Below are 18676 nucleotides of genomic sequence, written 5' to 3'. Positions count from 1 at the left end.
CGGTGGAGCGCCTCCTGCATTTTCTCCGCTTTTAAAACAGGATGGGTGGCGCCAAAGCTTGACAACAAAGCGGCTGTTTGATGTCGTAACGGTCGGTGACGCTCTGCTTTTTAATTTAACACCAACTGTTAACAGTTACAGCTCAACAATTCAACCCTAAATGAAACCGACGACGTGAAGTCGGAGTTTGTCACTTCGACGTGGTTTTTTTCCTTCTTTGAAGCGGAGCTGATGTCAACATGGCTGCGAAGTCTGACCAACTTCTCATCGTTGTGTCCGTCCTGGAAGGTGAGCTGGGTTTAATGGGATAAACGGGGACAGTTAGAGTTCAAACTGCAGGTGTCTTGAGTTTAGTTCGGTGATTTTAAATCTGTTTCTGGGAGATAAAGTGTTGCGGTAGCAGCTTAACTCTGACTGTTGGGTTCGGATAAACAGTTAAGGTGGGATGAACAGTTCGTTAAGGTGGGATGAACAGTTCACCGGTTGCTTCTTTTTAGCCTTTTCAGTTCTAAATGAACAGCCTAGTTTTCCTGTTTCTGTTGGGCAGGAATTTATAAACATTCCTGTTAGAAAGCATTCATGGCTGCAGGCTGACATAATTAAAACGTTTAACTTATCTTAGAATAAAGCTTTTGTTTGGGAAAGTCACAATATTTCAGCAGATCACAGATGGACACAGAAAGATGAGACGTTGGGAAAGACACGCAGTGGCTCTGAAAGTTTTCAGCCCATTGGATGTTTTACTCTGATTGTTTTTACAAATTAGTCATGATAAACAAAATTTTGCTTTTTGACAAACGAATAATAATAAAAAACATTTTTATGTCTATATTAGAATCAATTTTTATAAAATGACAAAAATATTTTACATAAAACTGGTGATTGCATAAATATTTATGCAGCAGCAGGGGTGGATTTACAAAGATGGGCGCCCTGGAGCAGGTTTGGGGCCCTATCTACAAAGGAAAAATTATTTTAATAATGCAAATTACAGTACATTAATAGGCATGATATAATATGTCCATAGCCAATAACACCATGTGGTTTTCAAAGAAATCAACTGTTACTTAATCATTTTTCAAATATTTGAATGTTGTTTATGTTAATAAAAATTCTAAAATGTTAATGCAACTCGACTAATTTGGGTAGATAATTTTTAGTACAGCAGACTCATTCAAAATAAATAACTAAAAGCTGTTTTCCTCCATCTTAACCAAACGGCCAGACAGAGACTTAAAGAGGTGCAGCAAAAGCAAAGAGGCGGATCAGCAGAGCTTGGGTTCATCCAGGACATGTTAATGGGAAAATCGGAGCTGCTAGCAGGTCAGCAGATTCAGATTTGTTGGAGGACTGATTGCTACAGGAATTCACCATTAACAACGAGTCTATGGAGACAGCTGGATGATTTAGTTATGACAGCATTTAATTTCCATTTGGGACAAATGAAGTGTTTTTAATTTAATTGAATCTTTGGTGTTGAAAGACTGAAATAAAAGTGACTGAGTTGTGTTTATGCCAGCTGGTGACAAAGATCCAATTAAAAAATTGCAGCTGGACGTTGTTGGTCATTACTGGTTCGTCTTTGATATTCAGATTTATTACTGGAACTTTGAACTGAAAATGAGTGAAAAAGGAGCAGGAGCTTGAAGAAATGTCCATCAGAATGCTGGGAAGTCTGGGAATCAAGAAGAAATGGATTCATACTTAAATTAAATTTAACAAACTGTCGTCATTCAGGTCGGCATTTTCCGAAGAGCCCTCGCCTCAGTCTGGTGGTCCAGGCGAGCTTCGACGGCGAACATCTGGAAACGGATCCAGTGGAGCATCGAGAGCAGCCGCAGTTCAGCACCGAGCTGGCCTGGGAACTGGACCGCAAGACGCTGCATCAGCACAGGTTGACCCTCTGACCCTCCGTGTTGACCCTCTGTCCCTCAGTGTTGACCCTCTGACCCTCCGTGTTGACCCTCTGTCCCTCAGTGTTGACCCTCTGTCCCTCTGTGTTGACTGTCTGTCCCTCAGTGTTGACCCTCTGACCCTCAGTGTTGACCCTCTGACCCTCAGTGTTGACCCTCTGTCCCTCAGTGTTGACCCTCTGTCCCTCAGTGTTGACTGTCTGTCCTTCAGTGTTGTCCCTCTGTCCCTCAGTGTTGACCGTCTGTCCCTCAGTGTTGACCGTCTGTCCCTCAGTGTTGACCGTCTGTCCCTCCAGGCTGCAGCGGACGCCCATCAAGCTGCAGTGCTTAACTCTGGACTCCGTCAGTAAGAAGAAGGAGAGCGTGGGCTACATCGTCCTGGACCTGCGGTCCGTCCAGGAGGCCAGGCAGGTAAAGCGGCCGCTGCAGGCCCAGGTGAGCGTGTTTCTGCCCCGTGGTGACGAGGCTGCGCTGTGTTCCAGGATCCCCGCTGGTACCCGCTGCTCAGCAGTAAATACACCAAGCAGAAGGCGGCGCTGCTCGTCGGCACGCTGCTGGAGAACGACTCCAAGGCAGCAGCAGCTTCTCCTGACAAGATCCGAGCCAAGAAGGCCGCGCCTCGACAAGGTCGGCTGGTCTGGACCCGCTCTGCTTGATATGGGGCGTTTAGGACCCTGCAGATGGTTTGCTGTTTATTTACCTGCTGATGCTCTGGAACCAGAGAGCAGCTCATGATTATTTTACTAATCCATTATCCTGACAATTGATCGATTGATCGGGGGAGAAATAGACCCACATTCTGCAGACTTTTTATCTAACCACTTAAGCTTTTTTATATACAATATTAGAAAAACATTAAAAGATGCACATAAATAAAAAATTTAATTAATTAAAAATAATTAAAAAAAGAAAAATATTTTATTGCCTGAAATTTTGGGCTGAACATTTTTACAAAGGTGTTTTTTTTTTTTTTTAAATCTTAAATGCAAAAATGTGTTGTTCTTTCAGGAAATAGCCTGAGTCTGTATACTACATTAATTGATTAGTAAACTGATGATTATTTATTCTGATTAATCATGACTAGTTAAAACAAAAATTTTATGAAACTTTTTCTACAGGCTCAGGATGAACAGAAATGATTTATTTTGGGTAAAAAAAACCAACAGTATTTTCTGCTTTTACATTAAATGTTAGTGTTTTAACTTTGCACAGACATGTATTCAGTGTTTTAAAATTCTCGTTATTTAGATAATAATTCGAGGTTTTCAGCCTTTGTTTTTTTATGACTGAGACGTTGAGCCGTTTCTAAACTTTGTCATCTTTTTATCATTCAGGTTCTGTTGAGTATTTTCTAAGATGGAGTAAATTCCTCTGGATCATAAGTTAAACTTCTGGTCCTGTCTGAATAAAAACATGACGTTTATTGTCTCTGCAGCTTCTGGTCCGGTGAGCGACGCGCTGCCCGCCAGGCTGGAGGCGGAGCTTGTCCCGGATCAGGGCTACCATCAGGTCGGTCCGGCGCATCGCTGTGGCGACATGTTCATCCTCTCCGTTACCGTCGCCTTCGCTACCAAACTGGAACAGGTGAAGAAACCTGTCAGCTTCCACGCCGACCGGCCGCTCACTGGTTACATTTCATATGATGTCATCGGGAAAATGAATTCTGGGGTTTTAGGTATCGGGGCATTTAGAAACGTGACGGATTAACACGTCTGGTGTTTTTCTGTCTCGGTGAACGGACCTTAAAAAGTCTTAATAGGCGTTAAATTCATCAATCTAAAAATAAAACCTTTATTGTTGTTAAAATCTTTCAGAAATTTTAAAATTTTGATTGATGCATGTGAAACATGAAACACACAGAACCTCAAGATCAGTCTGCCAACAAACTGCAGGTACTTTTAGTTTTCACAAGCATTATTTTATGATGCTTCACTAGAAGAAAAAACACAAACATGTTTTTCAAATCTTGAATCTTTTACACTCGACCTAAAACTCATGTTTTATGTTCAAATTGTTGCTAACTGACAAGTTTTTGTTTTGATTTGAATCTGATCTTAAATTTGATTCCAAGTGGTTTTAAAAAAAGTCTTAAAGTTTTTAATTTATCTTAATTTAAGCTGCAGCAGGGCTGGATCATATGTCTTAATAAAATTAGTTTGATTTTATTTTTCTTACCATCTTTTCTTAAAACTGACCCCAGGTTGTTTTTTCTGTCGTTGCTGCAGCTGATTCCCAGCACTAAGAAGCTGCCAGCGGAGGACTCCAGTTTCTTCTTCTACTACTCCCTGCTGGGGAACGACATCACCAGCGAGCCGTTCCACAACCTGCTGAGTCCAGACTTCGAGCCGGAGCGCGCCTCCGTGCGCATCCGCAGCAGCACGCATGCGCTGCAGGCCTTCCTGACGCAGCAGCCCGGCCTACAGGTGAGCCGGCGCCTCAGACCGAAGCGTCATGGCGGCGGCCGGTCCTGACGTCCCGCTGCGTCCGCAGGTCCACCTCTGCTGCGGGAACCGCTCTCTGGGCAGCAGCGATGTTTCGCTCTCCGCCCTCGCTGCCGCCGCCGTCGATCTGGAGGCCAAGGGCGCCACGGTGGAGGGAGCATTCGTCCTGCGGCCGCCGCCGCGCAGCAAGCTGCCGGCTCTTCCTGCGGAGCTGCAGCCGACGGTGGGCGTGGCCGTCACCCTGAGGAGGGAGGAGCCAGCGCCTCGGGTAGGAAAACGCCACAGCGCTTCTGGAAACTCCGAATTAATGAGTTACAACAACATTTCATTTCCCTGTGGATCAATACAGGATTTTTGAGTTTGAATTGCAGTGATTAGGCATGCCATGTACCGGTACCGGCCCGATAAATAAAACTGGGCCGATATCAACAGCTGATATCATTTACACGAAACTACAAGAAATGATTTATAGTGCTGCAAAATAGCAGCTATAAAAAGCAAGACACAAATAAAACATTAATTCAGAGTTTTGATTATTTAGAAGTTTAAACGTCAGTTTAAACTGCAGTCCAGCCTACAGGTGAGCCGGCGCCGAAGCGTCATGGCGGCGGCCGGTCCGGACGTTCCGCTGCGTTACTCTATAGTTTTACTTTAGATTTAAAAATCCCTCTGGATGTTTGACCCTTTTTATTGCTTTTACAAATCAGACATTACCAACAAAATGTTTATTTTTATTGGAAAAAAAAATTCAAAAAATAACTTTCGTTTCAAAGTGAAAACTTATTTTACAAAATAATCGTTTAATAAAAATATTTAATATAAAGCTGGAAGAGTTTAGCAGGGAAAATGAAGAAAAAATGATGGATCCAGTCAGATTCCCTGTTGGGACTATAAAGGTGTGAATATTTATACAATAACTTATTTTAAGGTTAAGTAATTTTGTCATTTTTTAGAAACCAGTTTTCAATTTTTTTCAAAATTATTTTGTCAAAAATGTCTATTTTTTTCATGATTTATTTATAAAACAGTAAAAAAACATCCAAGGGGCTGAAAACTTTCTATGGAGCTCCTTGTATTTATGTACCTCGTTAGCAGCCTGTCAGATTAATTAGTGTTTTTTAATTTAATCCTAGAATCGTTTCTGGTTTATTATAATCCTGTCTTCCTCTTGACGGCCACCAGAGGGCAGCAGAGTCAATGTTAAGCTGAATTTGGCAGAGAAACAGTTTTAAACTGTTATCTCTGTTGTTTGAGCTTCATAAAGATGCTGAAAGTATTTATGGTGAAATAGGTGAGAGTTCAAAGGTTGAGTTTTGTTTTTATTTGGATATTTAAAATATTTTGTGTTTTTCAGGTTTCAGGTGGAAAGGATCCCAGCAGAGCTCCGCCTCTTCCTCCTGCTGTCGCTCCGACCCAGAAACCTGCTGCTTCGCCTCCTTCGTTCCGTACGGAGAGCGAGGCGGAGAGTCTGCTGGAGGAGCTGGAGCTCGACAGGAAGCTGGCGGCAGGTGATGAAGGTGATGCTCCTCTTCGTCACCCTGAAGGCGGAGCGTCCTCCGTCAGCGTCTCCGCTCCCAAAGTCTCCATCCCCTCCTCCGCGCATCACTACTGCTTCTCTCTGGACCTGCGCAGCCTGGCCAAGCTCGCCACGCCATACCCCATCGCCGCCATGCTCAGGTGGGCTCCCAGTCTGACCAGTACTGCCGTCGATCCTGCTCCCAGTCTGACCAGTTTGGGTCGCTCTGCAGGTATTCGTACCAGTTCTTTGGCAGCTCTGCTCCCATCATGACCAGTCCGCCAGTGGAGCTGCAGAGAAACATGGAGGCGTCGCTGCCGCAGTCCTACTGCGCCTTCGACTTCGCCGCGTTGCCACAGCAGCTGCAGGACACCTTCCTCAGGTAGGACACCTGTCCTCAGGTAGGACACCTGTCCACATCCAGGTTCTTGTCTGAGACACACGGCAGGTTCAGACTTTCTGCCCATCCTTAAAATGTCTTGTATTAATTAAACCAGTAATTTGGCCTTAAATACATCAATCCCAATTCTTAAAGTACTATTTAATCACATTGACACGTTGCATCGTGACGTCATGCAGGTAAGATCCTGAACTCTTCTTCCTGCTGGAGGCAGAAAGCTGCTAATGATGTCTAGCATTGGTTTTAGCTGCCAAGTTGTCAACATAACGCACTAAATCTTACATGTACGCCTGACATTAGAAGAAAAACCAAGCAGTTCTCTGATGATGGATCAGCAGAGCAGATGTTTACATTAGCAACCACTGCCTTGTTAGCTTAGCTAATAGCAGCAATAGCTAATCTACCACCGTGACCAAAATAAACATCAAGCCTGAAAACATAAAACTGTAACGGACTGAATGTTCAGTTTTTGTGTGGGAAATGTGGAGCTGACACAGAAAACGAGAAAAAATAATAGTTTTGAGTTCAACAGTTTTTCTGTTATTTTCTATTTGCTGTGACTCACAACACTGGATTATTGATTCCAACGTCTCCAGGTTTCATCTCGTTAGCGGGATAGTTCTACCGCGGCAGCACGACTACAGATTGCATGTAAAAGAATCTCATTATCTGGCGTTGCTGCGTGTTGCCATGGTAACGTGGAGACATACCTGGCGTTGCTTTTCCAGGGTTCCTCTGGTCGTGGAGCTGTGGGACCGCGGCTCCTCCAGCAGAGACCAGCTGCTGGGCTCGGCCTCCATCCAGCTGCACCAGCTGCTGAGCTCAGAGAAGACCCAGCTGGGCCCGACGGGGGACCCGGGCTGGAGGCAGACCCACCAGGACCGGATCCCCGTGGTCCACCCGCAGCGGTAGGGACGCCTCCGACAGACAGGCGGGTCGCCTGGCGGTTGCTAACGGCGGTGTGTCGGTCCTCCAGGCCCTCGGAGCGCGTGGCGGAGCTGAGCTACGTGGCGACGCTGGAGGACCTGGGCTTCATTAAAGCTAAAGAGGTTCTGGTGTCGGATTCGATCCAGGTGGGTCCAGATGGTTCTGAACCTGGTTTAGTGGGTCAGCATTAAGACTGCAGCTGACGATTATTTTAGTGATTGTTAATCTGATACAGATTTAAGCTTTTTACAACATTAGAAATAAATTAAAGCTGCAGTACGTAACTTTTATAAAAAAATAAAGAAATTCATAAGAAATAAACATTTTATTGCCTAAAATGCAGTGACATCATTCCTCTGGTGAACCTGAAGCTAAAACTGCCACTAGAGGACGTCTGCACTTCTTTACAGATAAAATGTAATTTATTATAAATGCAAAATGTTTTATTGTACAGTTCTGCTTTAATTACTGCAGAAAATTCTGAATATGCTCAGAATATGCCATTTTCTAAAAGAGGCCATTTAAAAAAATTATTTCTTTTGAGTCTGTATATATCATTAACAAATAAATATTAGTTAATAATTGATCGATTGCTAAATTAGTTGACTTTTATTTAAATGATCAATTAATCGCGGTTAATTTTTTCATCCCTGATCAGCTGAAGATTATAAATACAAACATCAAATCAAAACAAAAATCAATGAGGAACAAAATTCCACTGAATTTATTAAACATGATATGAATGTAAAATAAAAAGCTGTTTTTTTATTTTTTATAGTTTCCGTTCCTCTGAGTCGGTACGTTTTCCTTTATTTCTCCTCATCGTGTCTCTAGGACGGATGTCCCGCCGTCCCTCAGTCTTCTCACCCAGCGGCGCCCAAACCGTCCCTGCTGCCGCCGGCCCCCCAGGGGCCCGGGGCCCCGCCAGCTCCCCAGGCTACCAGGGACACCCTGGAGTACCGCGCGGCCCTGGAGCTGGAGATGTGGAAGGAGGAGCAGGAGGATCTGTTCGACGATCAGGTACAAACAGAAGCGTTAGCTCTGTTAGCCACCAGCTAGCTGTCCGTCCAATCTTCTGTCTTTTAGTGCCAACTAGAAACAACCAATCAGAGCCAGGAGGCGGGTCTTAGTGTTGTCAATCACCCTGCTCATCCCCGAGCCTCCAAGGCCAAATGTACAAATCGATGTTTCTCAGACATTACCGCAGTTAGCAGCGCGTACATGATATTGATTGACAGCGCTAAGCTCCTCCTCCTGGCTGCCATTGGTTGTTTTTGGTTCATTTCGTCAGACAGCAGAAGGAGATCAATCTTTTCAGATTATTTGTCTCATAACAAACATTAACAACATGGTGACAGTTTTAACAAATTAGTAAAAAACAACAGCTTTAGTTGAAATTAATGTTAAATTTCCGACCCGAATAAAAAATATCTAAAATCTGTCAACAGAAGAATAAAGTTTATCTGTTTCCTGTAAAACTGTCAGAATTTTCCACATTTTCTAAGTTTTTCTGTTTATAGTTGTTATTTTTACATAAAGTCAGAATTGCAGTGTGAGGATGGAGCAGAAGCAGCTCAGTAAACAGGAGCAGTGACTGTGGTTCTGACCCGGTGAGGAGTTCTGGTTTAAAGATGGCGGCGGTTCTGTTTGCAGCTGAAGCAGAAGGAGCTGCGGCACATGCAGGCGCTGGCGGACGAGTGGAGGAAGAGAGACAGAGAGAGGGAGGCGCTGGTCAAGAAGAAGGTGAAGAGTTGATCTGATTCGGTTCTGATCTGGCTCTGATCCGATTCTGAACCGGTTCTGGTGGTTCTGCAGGAGCTGGAGTTCAACCTGCTGGAGGAGAAGCTGCAGAAGACGCTGTGTGATCTGGAGAAGAGGGAGAAGCAGCTGGCTGAGGCGGAGCTGCAGGTCAGACTGATCAAACCTGATCAATACAAACAATCGATCATTTTTAGATCATCTTCAGTGATCTTTACTAAAATGTTCTGATGCCACTTCCTCTCAATAACCTGATCAGTTTCTCCTGAGCCACTTCAGGCCTGCAGCTCCACCTAGTGGACAGAATGAGCCTAAACAGGCCAATACAGAGGAAACCACAGAAATGGTTTTTCTTTTTACATTTGACCAAATATTAAAATTTTTCAGCCATGATTAGAAATAAATCTTAATATTATATGAACATGTGAAAAATCTGGAAGTAATGGTAAAATAAACCAATAATTTCAGACTTTTTATAATGTTTTATAATTAAAGGGGATGCCGTAGCTTCATGTTGGTGCAGAAAAATGAATATTATTGAAAAGTTCAGTTTTGTATTAATGTTTTCCAGCCTTTATTTCTGTTAATTTTCTGCTTCCATCCAATAAAAACACATTTAAAGTCAGATTTAAAAAAAAGGGTTTAATGAAACCGATGAAAACCTGCTTAGAGGTTCTGAGTCTCATCAGAACCAGATTCAAATTTATTCTGTCAGAATCTAAAACTCTTCAGTAATTTCTTGGACTGTAACTTGAGTAAAAACATGTTGAAGTATTTTTTAAAATCTCTGACCTGGTTCTGTGTTTCTCCAGACTCAGCGTCTGCAGCGGGAGCTGAGAGCCGAACACGACCTGACCCAGAAGGAGCTGCAGGAGGCCAGCAGGCGGCTGCAGAGGGAGAGCGACCACCTGGTGGCGCTAGAGAAGGAGAAGGTCCGGCTGATGGAGGAGGAGCGCGGCCGGCTGCTGCAGCAGGTAGAGAGGAGGCGGTTCTGCCGGGTCCATAACGGCCTGGTTAAACTCGTTAACGTTCTGGTTCTGGGTCCAGATGGCGGACGCAGAGGCCCGGTACCAGCAGCTGCAGAAGGAGTTCCAGCTCTTCCGGGAGCAGCAGAACCTGCGGCCCGAGTTCAGACTGCAGGCAGAAGTCAACCTGCTGGCGCTGGAGAAGGTGAGCCGAGACCCGACCCGCTGACCTCTGGGTTCATACCAGGACTGCAAATCCTGGAAAATCATTCAGGTGTTTTTCCAGGTTTGGAAAGTCCTTAATTTCTGTTTAAAGTCCCAGGAAGTGTTTGGACTTTATTCAAAAACTGCAGATTGAAAATCAAAGTAACTTTTGATTATAAGATTAAATTTATGAAACATTATTTACATTATTTAGTGTATGAATATAACCAGATGTTTTCATCTGGTTATATTCATACACTAAATAAAAATCAGACATATTGTTTTCCTCGCTGTCTGAAGTTAAATCAGATTAAAAACGTTTCCTGTTTTAAGTCGGTCAGAATCACCTAAATTATTTTCTAAATGACAGAAAACATTTTTTTGTTACTTTATTGTGTTTCGGCTTTTAATATGAGCAGGAATTTACTTCAACACAATCTGTCTGGATTGTTTCAATGTGATTATTATTATTCCTGATCCCTCGGTGATTTATGTATCGTTTGTTTTAATACATTGCAGAAAGTTGTTGAAAATGTGGGATTGTTTTATGTGAAATTATTGTTTCTTTGTCAGATCGTTTAGTTCTGAGGTCTGTGACTCACAGGATGTTAGAGCGAGACGTTCATCAACATTATTATGTTTTAGTTTCTTTGTTCCTGAAGCAGAATGTAGAATAATATCACAAGACATTAATAATAAGAGTAATAAATTATATATAATAGTGAATAGAAACTGTATTTTTTAGTTTAATTGTTTTTAATCTCCCAAAGTTTGAAAACGAACCTTGGAAATCCTTAAAAAGTGATTTTCATTTTACTGGAGAAAATGTTTGAACCTGCGGTTCTGTTGCTGCGGTTCTGCTGCTGCAGCAGCGGTTCTGTTGCTGCGGTTCTGCTGCTGCAGCAGCGGTTCTGTTGCTGCGGTTCTGCTGCTGCAGCAGCGGTTCTGTTGCTGCGGTTCTGCTGCTGCAGCAGCGGTTCTGTTGCTGCGGTTCTGCTGCTGCAGCAGCGGTTCTGTTGCTGTGGTTCTGCTGCTGCAGCAGCGGTTCTGTTGCTGCGGTTCCGCTGCTGCAGCAGCGGTTCTGTTGCGGTTCTGCTCTGACGGTTTGTTTCTGTGAAGGTGGAACTGGAGAGGAAGTTGGAGTCGACCACCAAGTCCAAGCTGCACTACAAGCAGCAGTGGGGCCGCGCGCTGAAGGAGCTGGCTCGGTTCAAACAGGTACCGCTCCGGCCGGGTCGGAGGTTCTGCCTGGTTCTGCTCAAAGGTTAACCTGAATTGAAAAGGGTTTGGGTTTCCGTAGTTCAGTGATGTCATCACGCGCAGGGCGGCCATCTTGTTTGACAAGCAGCAAACTTTGAGATCATCTGAGGAATATCAGATTAAGATTTATTTATTATTATGACTAGAATAAAGTTATAACATTAGAAGAATTCAGTCGTACAGAAAAATCTAAATAAAACAAGAAAGTTTTATTGTTGCAGGAATAAAGTCATAATATCAGTAAGGTGAAGTGGTAATTTTATTAAATTATAAAAGTTGTGAAGTGATACTTTGGTATCAGTTTTACAGATGAGGAAATATTTTCTCATAATGATAAAAACACATTTTTGAAAATATTTTCTGTCATCGATAATTAAATGTTTTAAATTATTAAATTTTGCAGAGTTGGACTGATTCGAGTCCAGTTCTGCTCTGAACTCGTCAGATGAACTAATAACTGTTCCTGACAGGAAGCAGCTGGAGAACCCGACCCAGATCTTCCTCCTCCTCCTCTTCATCATCTCTCCCTCCATTTTCTCACATCCTTTACCTCCGCCTCCCTTCGTTCTCGTCGTGGTTGCAGAGAAAACACGTGGTGATTTATGCGTCTTTAAGGGTTTCGTCGCCTCCTGCAGATCAGTCTGACGCAGCGTCTCTGTTTACACGGCCGCTTCTAAACTTGTCTGTTGGGGTTTTCTCCTCGTCGATTTGTTCTCGCCTCCCGTTTCGCTCGGCGGATCATAAAAATTCCTGAGGAATGATGTTCTTTCCGCGCCGCGAGTCGAAGCCCAAACAGCGCCGAGGTGTTGGGTCAAAATATTGGGACGGACCCGGAGTTGTTCTTTTCTGAGGGAAAATATTGGGACAGGCAGATGAAAGATGTGAGGCTCGCAGCTAAAGTTGGTGTTTTTAAGGCTGAGCGGGAGGTCTGGTGGTTTTAAAAGCTGCTTTTATGAACAGAAACATAAACAAAGATATTTTTATTGTAAAAACAATAGAGGATTGGGCCTCAGAGAAACCAAAAAAGGAAACTTCTAGAATGGAAGCCGTTTCTTCCTGCTGGCGGTTTAACGAGGAACGATGAGTCAAATATTCAGACATTTTATGTCTTATTTTAAATTCAGAAGAAAACAGTTTAATGGCATTTATGGGGTTCTGTGAGGAATCAATAAGCAGTCAGTATCTTACCTCCAGTCAGGGAAAAATGACTACATTTCTCAAAGTTGTTTTAACATATTTTATTTTGCTTAGTTCTTCACAAATAGATTTATAGAAGTTTTTCATCCGTTTCCGACCTTCTGGTTTGATTTCTTGTTGGAACTAAAATGATCAGCATAACTTTTTTTATCTTTATATTTATTTTTTGCTTCCTAATAAGTAAATTCTCAGAATCAGCACAACTCTTTCATTACAATTAAAACAACAACAACAAAACGTCTTGGATTGTGGGACTGATGCATTTATTAATGGTTGTAGATCTTTAACTTTTTTATTCACTTTGACTCAAAACATTGAAGAATCACATATTCATCATTTTCTGTATAACTCACTTAGAATGAGCTTGAAGTTGATATTTGGCAGGAAGTGTTTTTTTTATGAGTGTTTCTGTGGCGAGTGGAGGCGACGTCACACTGTGTGTGAAAGGAATCGTCTTTTAACCAAAGACAGCAGGAGAAATGACCTGAAGCTGAATAAACTGTAATTTAATTTAATAAATTAAAATGTTTCAGGACTGCCTGGACGTTTCTGAGCTTTAAGGTTCTGACCCGTCTGGAGTCGGACCTGCAAACGTATAAAACGCAAAATAAAAGCTCATATTTCAAACTTGACTTTCTGAGCGGTGAAAGTTTTCCTTTTATCGGAGGGAAACGGATTTATGTCGTTTCTGCATGTTGCAGCTGCAGTTCTGACCCGTTCAGCCCAAACAGTTTGTTTCCTTCCTGATTGGATCAGATCTCAACCTTTATTTTTCTAATTAGACGCCGGAGGAGCCGAGCCGCTCTGAAACGTGTTGGCGCTGCTCTGATTTACGGGTCGTCCTGACCTCAGATCAGCTGTTCTGGTAAATCTGTCCCGGCGGCGGAGAGAAATACGACTCGGGACGTTTTTATGGCGTTTCTCTCACGGCGATGCGGTTGGTCTCTGTGGATCGGCTCCTCAGGGAGACTTTATGAAAATGTACAAGCAGACAAATTTATCATCGCGCCGCTCTGCGCTCTAATTAAGGACAAACACGGAGCTGGCAGCTGAACTCAGCGCTGAGGTCAGAGGTCAGAAGTCTGTTTGCTAATGATTTTAGTCAAGATCTGAAGAGTTCAGATGCTAACGGCGATGCTAATGTGTTTGTGCACACAGAGGGAGCAGGAGAACGCCATGGCCCGGCTGAAGAAGCAGCAGGCAGAGCTGGAGGCCATGAGGCTCCGTTACCTAGCAACAGAGGAGAAGGAGGTGGTGCGGCAGGACCGTCAGGAGCTGGACGACATCAGGAACGAGCTCAACAGGTGAGGAAGACGTTTCAGTCTGGAGGGTCAAAGGTCAGGAGGTCAGGACCTACACCTGCAGGAACACTGGAGATAAAATAAATACTATGTTGCTTCAGCGCTTTAGCATTAGCAGGATTAGCGCCTTCGCATTAGCAGGATTAGTGCTTTAACGTTAGCAGAATTAGCGCTTTAGCGTTAGCCAAAAATAACTTTTTATTTAGCGGAGCTGAAAGTAAAACAACCTGATGTGAACTGTTTTGTTTTAGGTTGCGTTTTACTCTGAATGTTTCCACCTCCTGCCCTACAGGCTGAAGAAGCAGGAACAGGAGAAGTTAGGCCCCGCCCCCGCAGAGCCAGACTCCGCCCCCAGCCTGAACCTGAACGAGAGCGCGGAGGAACACCTGAGCCGCCTGCTGGAGGAGAGAGACACGCTGCTGAGGACCGGCGTTTACACGCACGACGACCGCATCATCGCTGAGCTCAGCAGGCAGATACAGGAAGCCATGAGGGACAGGAAGCTCTGACGGCCAATCAGAGGGAGACGGCCGCCACACCGGCCAATCAGAGGAGGACGTTTAACCTGACGCCCATGGAGAGGAACTGAGCCTGATTCAGCTCCGTTGAGTTTACGTTACACAGAAATAAAACTTACATTTGTAGTTTTTACAGCGTCCGAAGCTGCTCTGCTCTTTCTGATTGGCCGATAACTGATCAGCTGGGATCAATATTCAGCTGATCAGAACCAGAGCTCTCATGTTGAAGGTTTGGTTTCTCGTCAACAAACAGCAGGTGAGGGTGGAAGGTTTGGGGAAAAAACTTAAACTTAATTCCCATTTTCTAAGTCTGACTGTGTTTGTTCTGCCTCCACTTTAAATTAATCATTTAAAATAGTTTTAATTATTAAAAATTAATTTTTCCCCTGTGAAACTTATTTGACCATTTTTATTTTTATAAAGCCTTTCTGACTAAAGAAATAAATCTCTTTTCAAGGAAACATCAAAGTGGAAAATAAGTTATTTGATCATTTTGTTTAGAAAGACAAGTGAAATATTTTCAGATTTTTATAAATCTTTTATTTTCTTATCCAACACAGCAAAATAAAACTTTTTTACACTCAGTGTTAGAGCAACGCTAAGAAACAAATTATGAGAATAAAGTCACATGGTTCAGCTATTATTATGACTACTGGCGCATTATTCTGCCTTTATCATCTATTATTTTATTCTTGTAATGACGTTTTTCTTATAATTGTAATAAATTTGTAAGTTTAAGTTCTGATGAGTAACAGATTTATCATCTCGTTTGTTTTTGTGTTTCAGCTGCAATGAAAATACGTTTAAAAATATTTTTATTACTTTATGTTATACAGTGGAGAGAAGAAAAACATTTGGTCAGACTTAGAAAATGGATTCCTAAAACAAACAACAAAAAATGTTCATTTTGGCTTTCTGGGCTTCCGTAGAATCAGCTAACTGAGCGCAGAAACGTTAAAACGTCATCAGGAAAACAGAAACGTTAATAAAACTTGATTAAAACGTTTTCAGCTCTGATCTGCAGCAGCTCATATGTATTCATACAGCTGAACTGATTATTGATGTTTTCAGGAGCTGAGATGCAGAAAAACAATTTTCAGCATTTTAGTAAAACCTCCTGATTTCATTCAAGCCTAAATAATCATTTCTAAGATGCTGAAACCTTCAGTTCACTAGAAAAAGTCAAACTGTTTTTATTAACGGATCAAAACAAAACGAGTCAGAAAATCAGTTTTTTTTTCACTAGTTTGAAGTTTGAAGTTGTGAACTAACCAGCTGCTTCTGTTACACAAACATTTCTATTAAAATCTTTCATTATTTTATAACTTCAGATGTTTCTGCAGCTTGAATTTGATCGTTGGGTCGAATTTAAAATGTAACATTTCTCAGAAATTAAAGTGATCATGTGACGTTACTGTGATAAGGAGAAACATCAGACTCGACATTCGAAGCGTTTTTACTGAAATAATCGATGTCGTCAGGAAATGTTGAAGTTTTCTGTCCCTGATGGAAGAGTTGGTGCCTGACAGCAGGGGGCGCTGCAGCCTCATCATTTAATTTATTGTTTTGTCTTTTTGTTTGGAATAAATTATTTTTGCATTAAAGATGTCAGCATGATGTTTTTCACAGAATCTCTCATAATTAGTTTCACAGGTTTATTCCACCAACAAGGTTAAATTGATGTATTTTATATTTAATGTTAATGGTTTCATTTTTTAGCCTGAGCTAAATTAAAACGCCAGAAAAAAAAACATTTTTGTTGCAGCTGCAGAATAACTTCAGTTTCTGTGGAAACGTCCTGCGTTAAACTAAAACAGATATTGATCCAATAAATTCAGATACTTGAGTTGAACAAAACTTTTCAATCTTAGTCTGAATATTTTATCAATACTGGTATTGATCAAGTATGACTTTGAAACTGATCACAAATATGTTTTTGAATCCTCAGAGTTGCATAATCAAAATACATGCAGGTAATTTACTTTTTCTACAATTATACCTTAATGATAAATGTTGCCTCTTAACATGAGTATTACTCATTTTCTTTCCTTAGGTGCTGAATGTCGCTAAAAAGCATCAAACCCAGAATTATAAATAATTTTAATAACTTTGGTTGTCCTGACACATCAGGTGTAGAAGACATTTTTCTGCCTGAATTAAATTTTTTGCACATTCCTCGCTGAAGGTTCATTATTTACGGATTTTAAATTTCAAATCATTCCACATGTAGTTCACATTTCCACCACTAGGTTTCATACAAACATCCAGCTTAAAATAAAGTGAAGTTTTGTTGTTCTGATGTTCTGACTGAGCCGTTTATGGATCAGAAGATACAGTAAACGTTCTTAAATACATATTCAACACCAGTAAATCTAAAGAATAAACTCATTTGTGGTTTGACAGATTTTCTCACAGTTCAACTTTTCCACTTTGCTTTTCCTTCAATGTGTTTCCAATTAGACCTGAGAAGAAAAACTCTCCTTAAGTTCATGACTAATTGGATCTGAAAGTGTGAGCAGCCTGCTAAACATCCAGCAGGAAGCTCCACCTACAGCAAACCATTAAAACCATTAAACAGCTGACCTCCTGGTTTCCAGTTTCTTCTGGGTTTGTTCTCACTGTTGCTGCTTATAGAGCAAAACTGAGACAAATATTATTCTGGACTTTAGCTTTGTCACATTGAACAAACAAACGTTTCTTGAGTAAAATTAGATTTTAAAAAATCTGAAAAGTGTGGCATGATGTAAACAGATAAATTGTTTCCAAATTTTTTCACCTTAAACGTGACAAATATCCTATGAGAATAAAATTTAATTAAAAGCCAATTTTAAAACACAACAATTAACTGAATATCCACAGCCTGAAATTAAAACTTTTATTTTCGAACTAAATCTCTTCTTGGTTTCATGTCTAACACACATTTTTTTCATCCCATCAAAGCAAGTTCATATTTTTAAAATCAGGTTATGTGGAGCATTAACTTTAATTTATTTTAATTAATGACAGATTTTAATGCAATGAATTGGTTTTTGTTTTACAGCCACACATTTCTGATGCGTTCATAAATCTATCAGCGATGGAAAGCTGCTTCTCTTGGGTTCGTTCTGCTGGAGACGCTGGAAAGGACCAGTATGTTCAGGTTGTGCTAAAAGCAGTTAGCTTATCAGAGAAGCTAGCATCTTGATGCTAACCATGTAGCGGCAGCACAGACGCTACGCTAATGTCAGCGTCTACAGCCACATTTCTAAAGAAGCTCCTGAAACTCTGGGAAGCTGAACTTTACTCCAGTCTGAAGGTTGAAGAATCGAAATAACAGATTAATAACAGTAAATATTTTTGTTGTTGAGCTAAAATGTTTTTTTATTTAATAACTTGGCAGCAAAAATGGCCTTTGAATTGAAAATTAAAATTAAAATGTGATTACTTAATTACAGTGAACTCAAACATGGCCGCCGATTCTGTCCTGCAGCTTTTTATATTGTGGATATTTAATGATTTAAAGATTTTATAAAAATGTTATTGATGAGCAGGTAAAGCTAAAATAAAATTTAAAAATTCAATCACAGTAAACTAATTTTTAGGTCCATACTAAGAAAAAATGTTAAAAATAAAATCAACAGGATAAAGTTGAAATATAAAAGACTTGCTGACTGACCTCATATTCTGACTTTATTCTCATATTCTGACTTTATTCTTGAAATATAAATTTTTGTATGTTTGTAGTTTTAATGCGTTTTGTAGTTTAAATTTGTCGTTTTTCCCCCAGATTGATGTTAAATATTGTAAAATCTGAGTATTGATGTTATTTTAAAGCCTTTAATGAGAGTTGGAGCAGTTGGAGCAGTTGGAGCAGATGGAGCAGTTGGAGCAGATGGAGCAGTTGGAGCAGATGGAGCAGTTGGAGCAGATGGAGCAGTTGGAGCAGTTGGAGCAGATGGAGCAGTTGGAGCAGATGGAGCAGATGGAGCAGTTGGAGCAGATGGAGCAGTTGGAGCAGATGGAGCAGTTGGAGCAGTTGGAGCAGATGGAGCAGTTGGAGCAGATGGAGCAGATGGAGCAGTTGGAGCAGATGGAGCAGTTGGAGCAGTTGGAGCAGATGGAGCAGATGGAGCAGTTGGAGCAGATGGAGCAGTTGGAGCAGATGGAGCAGTTGGAGCAGATGGAGCAGTTGGAGCAGTTGGAGCAGATGGAGCAGTTGGAGCAGATGGAGCAGATGGAGCAGTTGGAGCAGATGGAGCAGTTGGAGCAGATGGAGCAGTTGGAGCAGATGGAGCAG

At 41.6% G+C, this 18676-nt stretch overlaps 1 protein-coding gene across 1 annotated transcript; it reads left to right on the top strand.

Annotated features, from left to right (window-relative positions):
• The first annotated feature begins 30 nt into the window (after nucleotides 1-30).
• Nucleotides 31-16004, top strand: cep120 (centrosomal protein 120). The gene is made up of 19 exons (XM_028034137.1): nucleotides 31-288; nucleotides 1738-1894; nucleotides 2210-2324; nucleotides 2396-2540; nucleotides 3349-3497; nucleotides 4139-4336; nucleotides 4404-4622; nucleotides 5709-6031; nucleotides 6103-6252; nucleotides 6999-7178; nucleotides 7247-7343; nucleotides 8032-8217; nucleotides 8851-8940; nucleotides 9013-9105; nucleotides 9768-9929; nucleotides 10003-10125; nucleotides 11244-11342; nucleotides 13740-13885; nucleotides 14175-16004. Exons 1-19 carry the CDS (start codon nucleotides 240-242, stop codon nucleotides 14389-14391), a joined length of 2898 nt encoding a protein of 965 aa, XP_027889938.1. The 5' UTR covers nucleotides 31-239; the 3' UTR covers nucleotides 14392-16004.
• The last annotated feature ends 2672 nt before the right edge of the window (nucleotides 16005-18676 follow it).

The sequence above is a fragment of the Xiphophorus couchianus genome, chromosome 12 (assembly GCF_001444195.1).
Source record: "Xiphophorus couchianus chromosome 12, X_couchianus-1.0, whole genome shotgun sequence".
NCBI classification, from domain to species: domain Eukaryota; kingdom Metazoa; phylum Chordata; class Actinopteri; order Cyprinodontiformes; family Poeciliidae; genus Xiphophorus; species Xiphophorus couchianus.
This window is presented reverse-complemented; position numbering and strand designations above follow the sequence as displayed.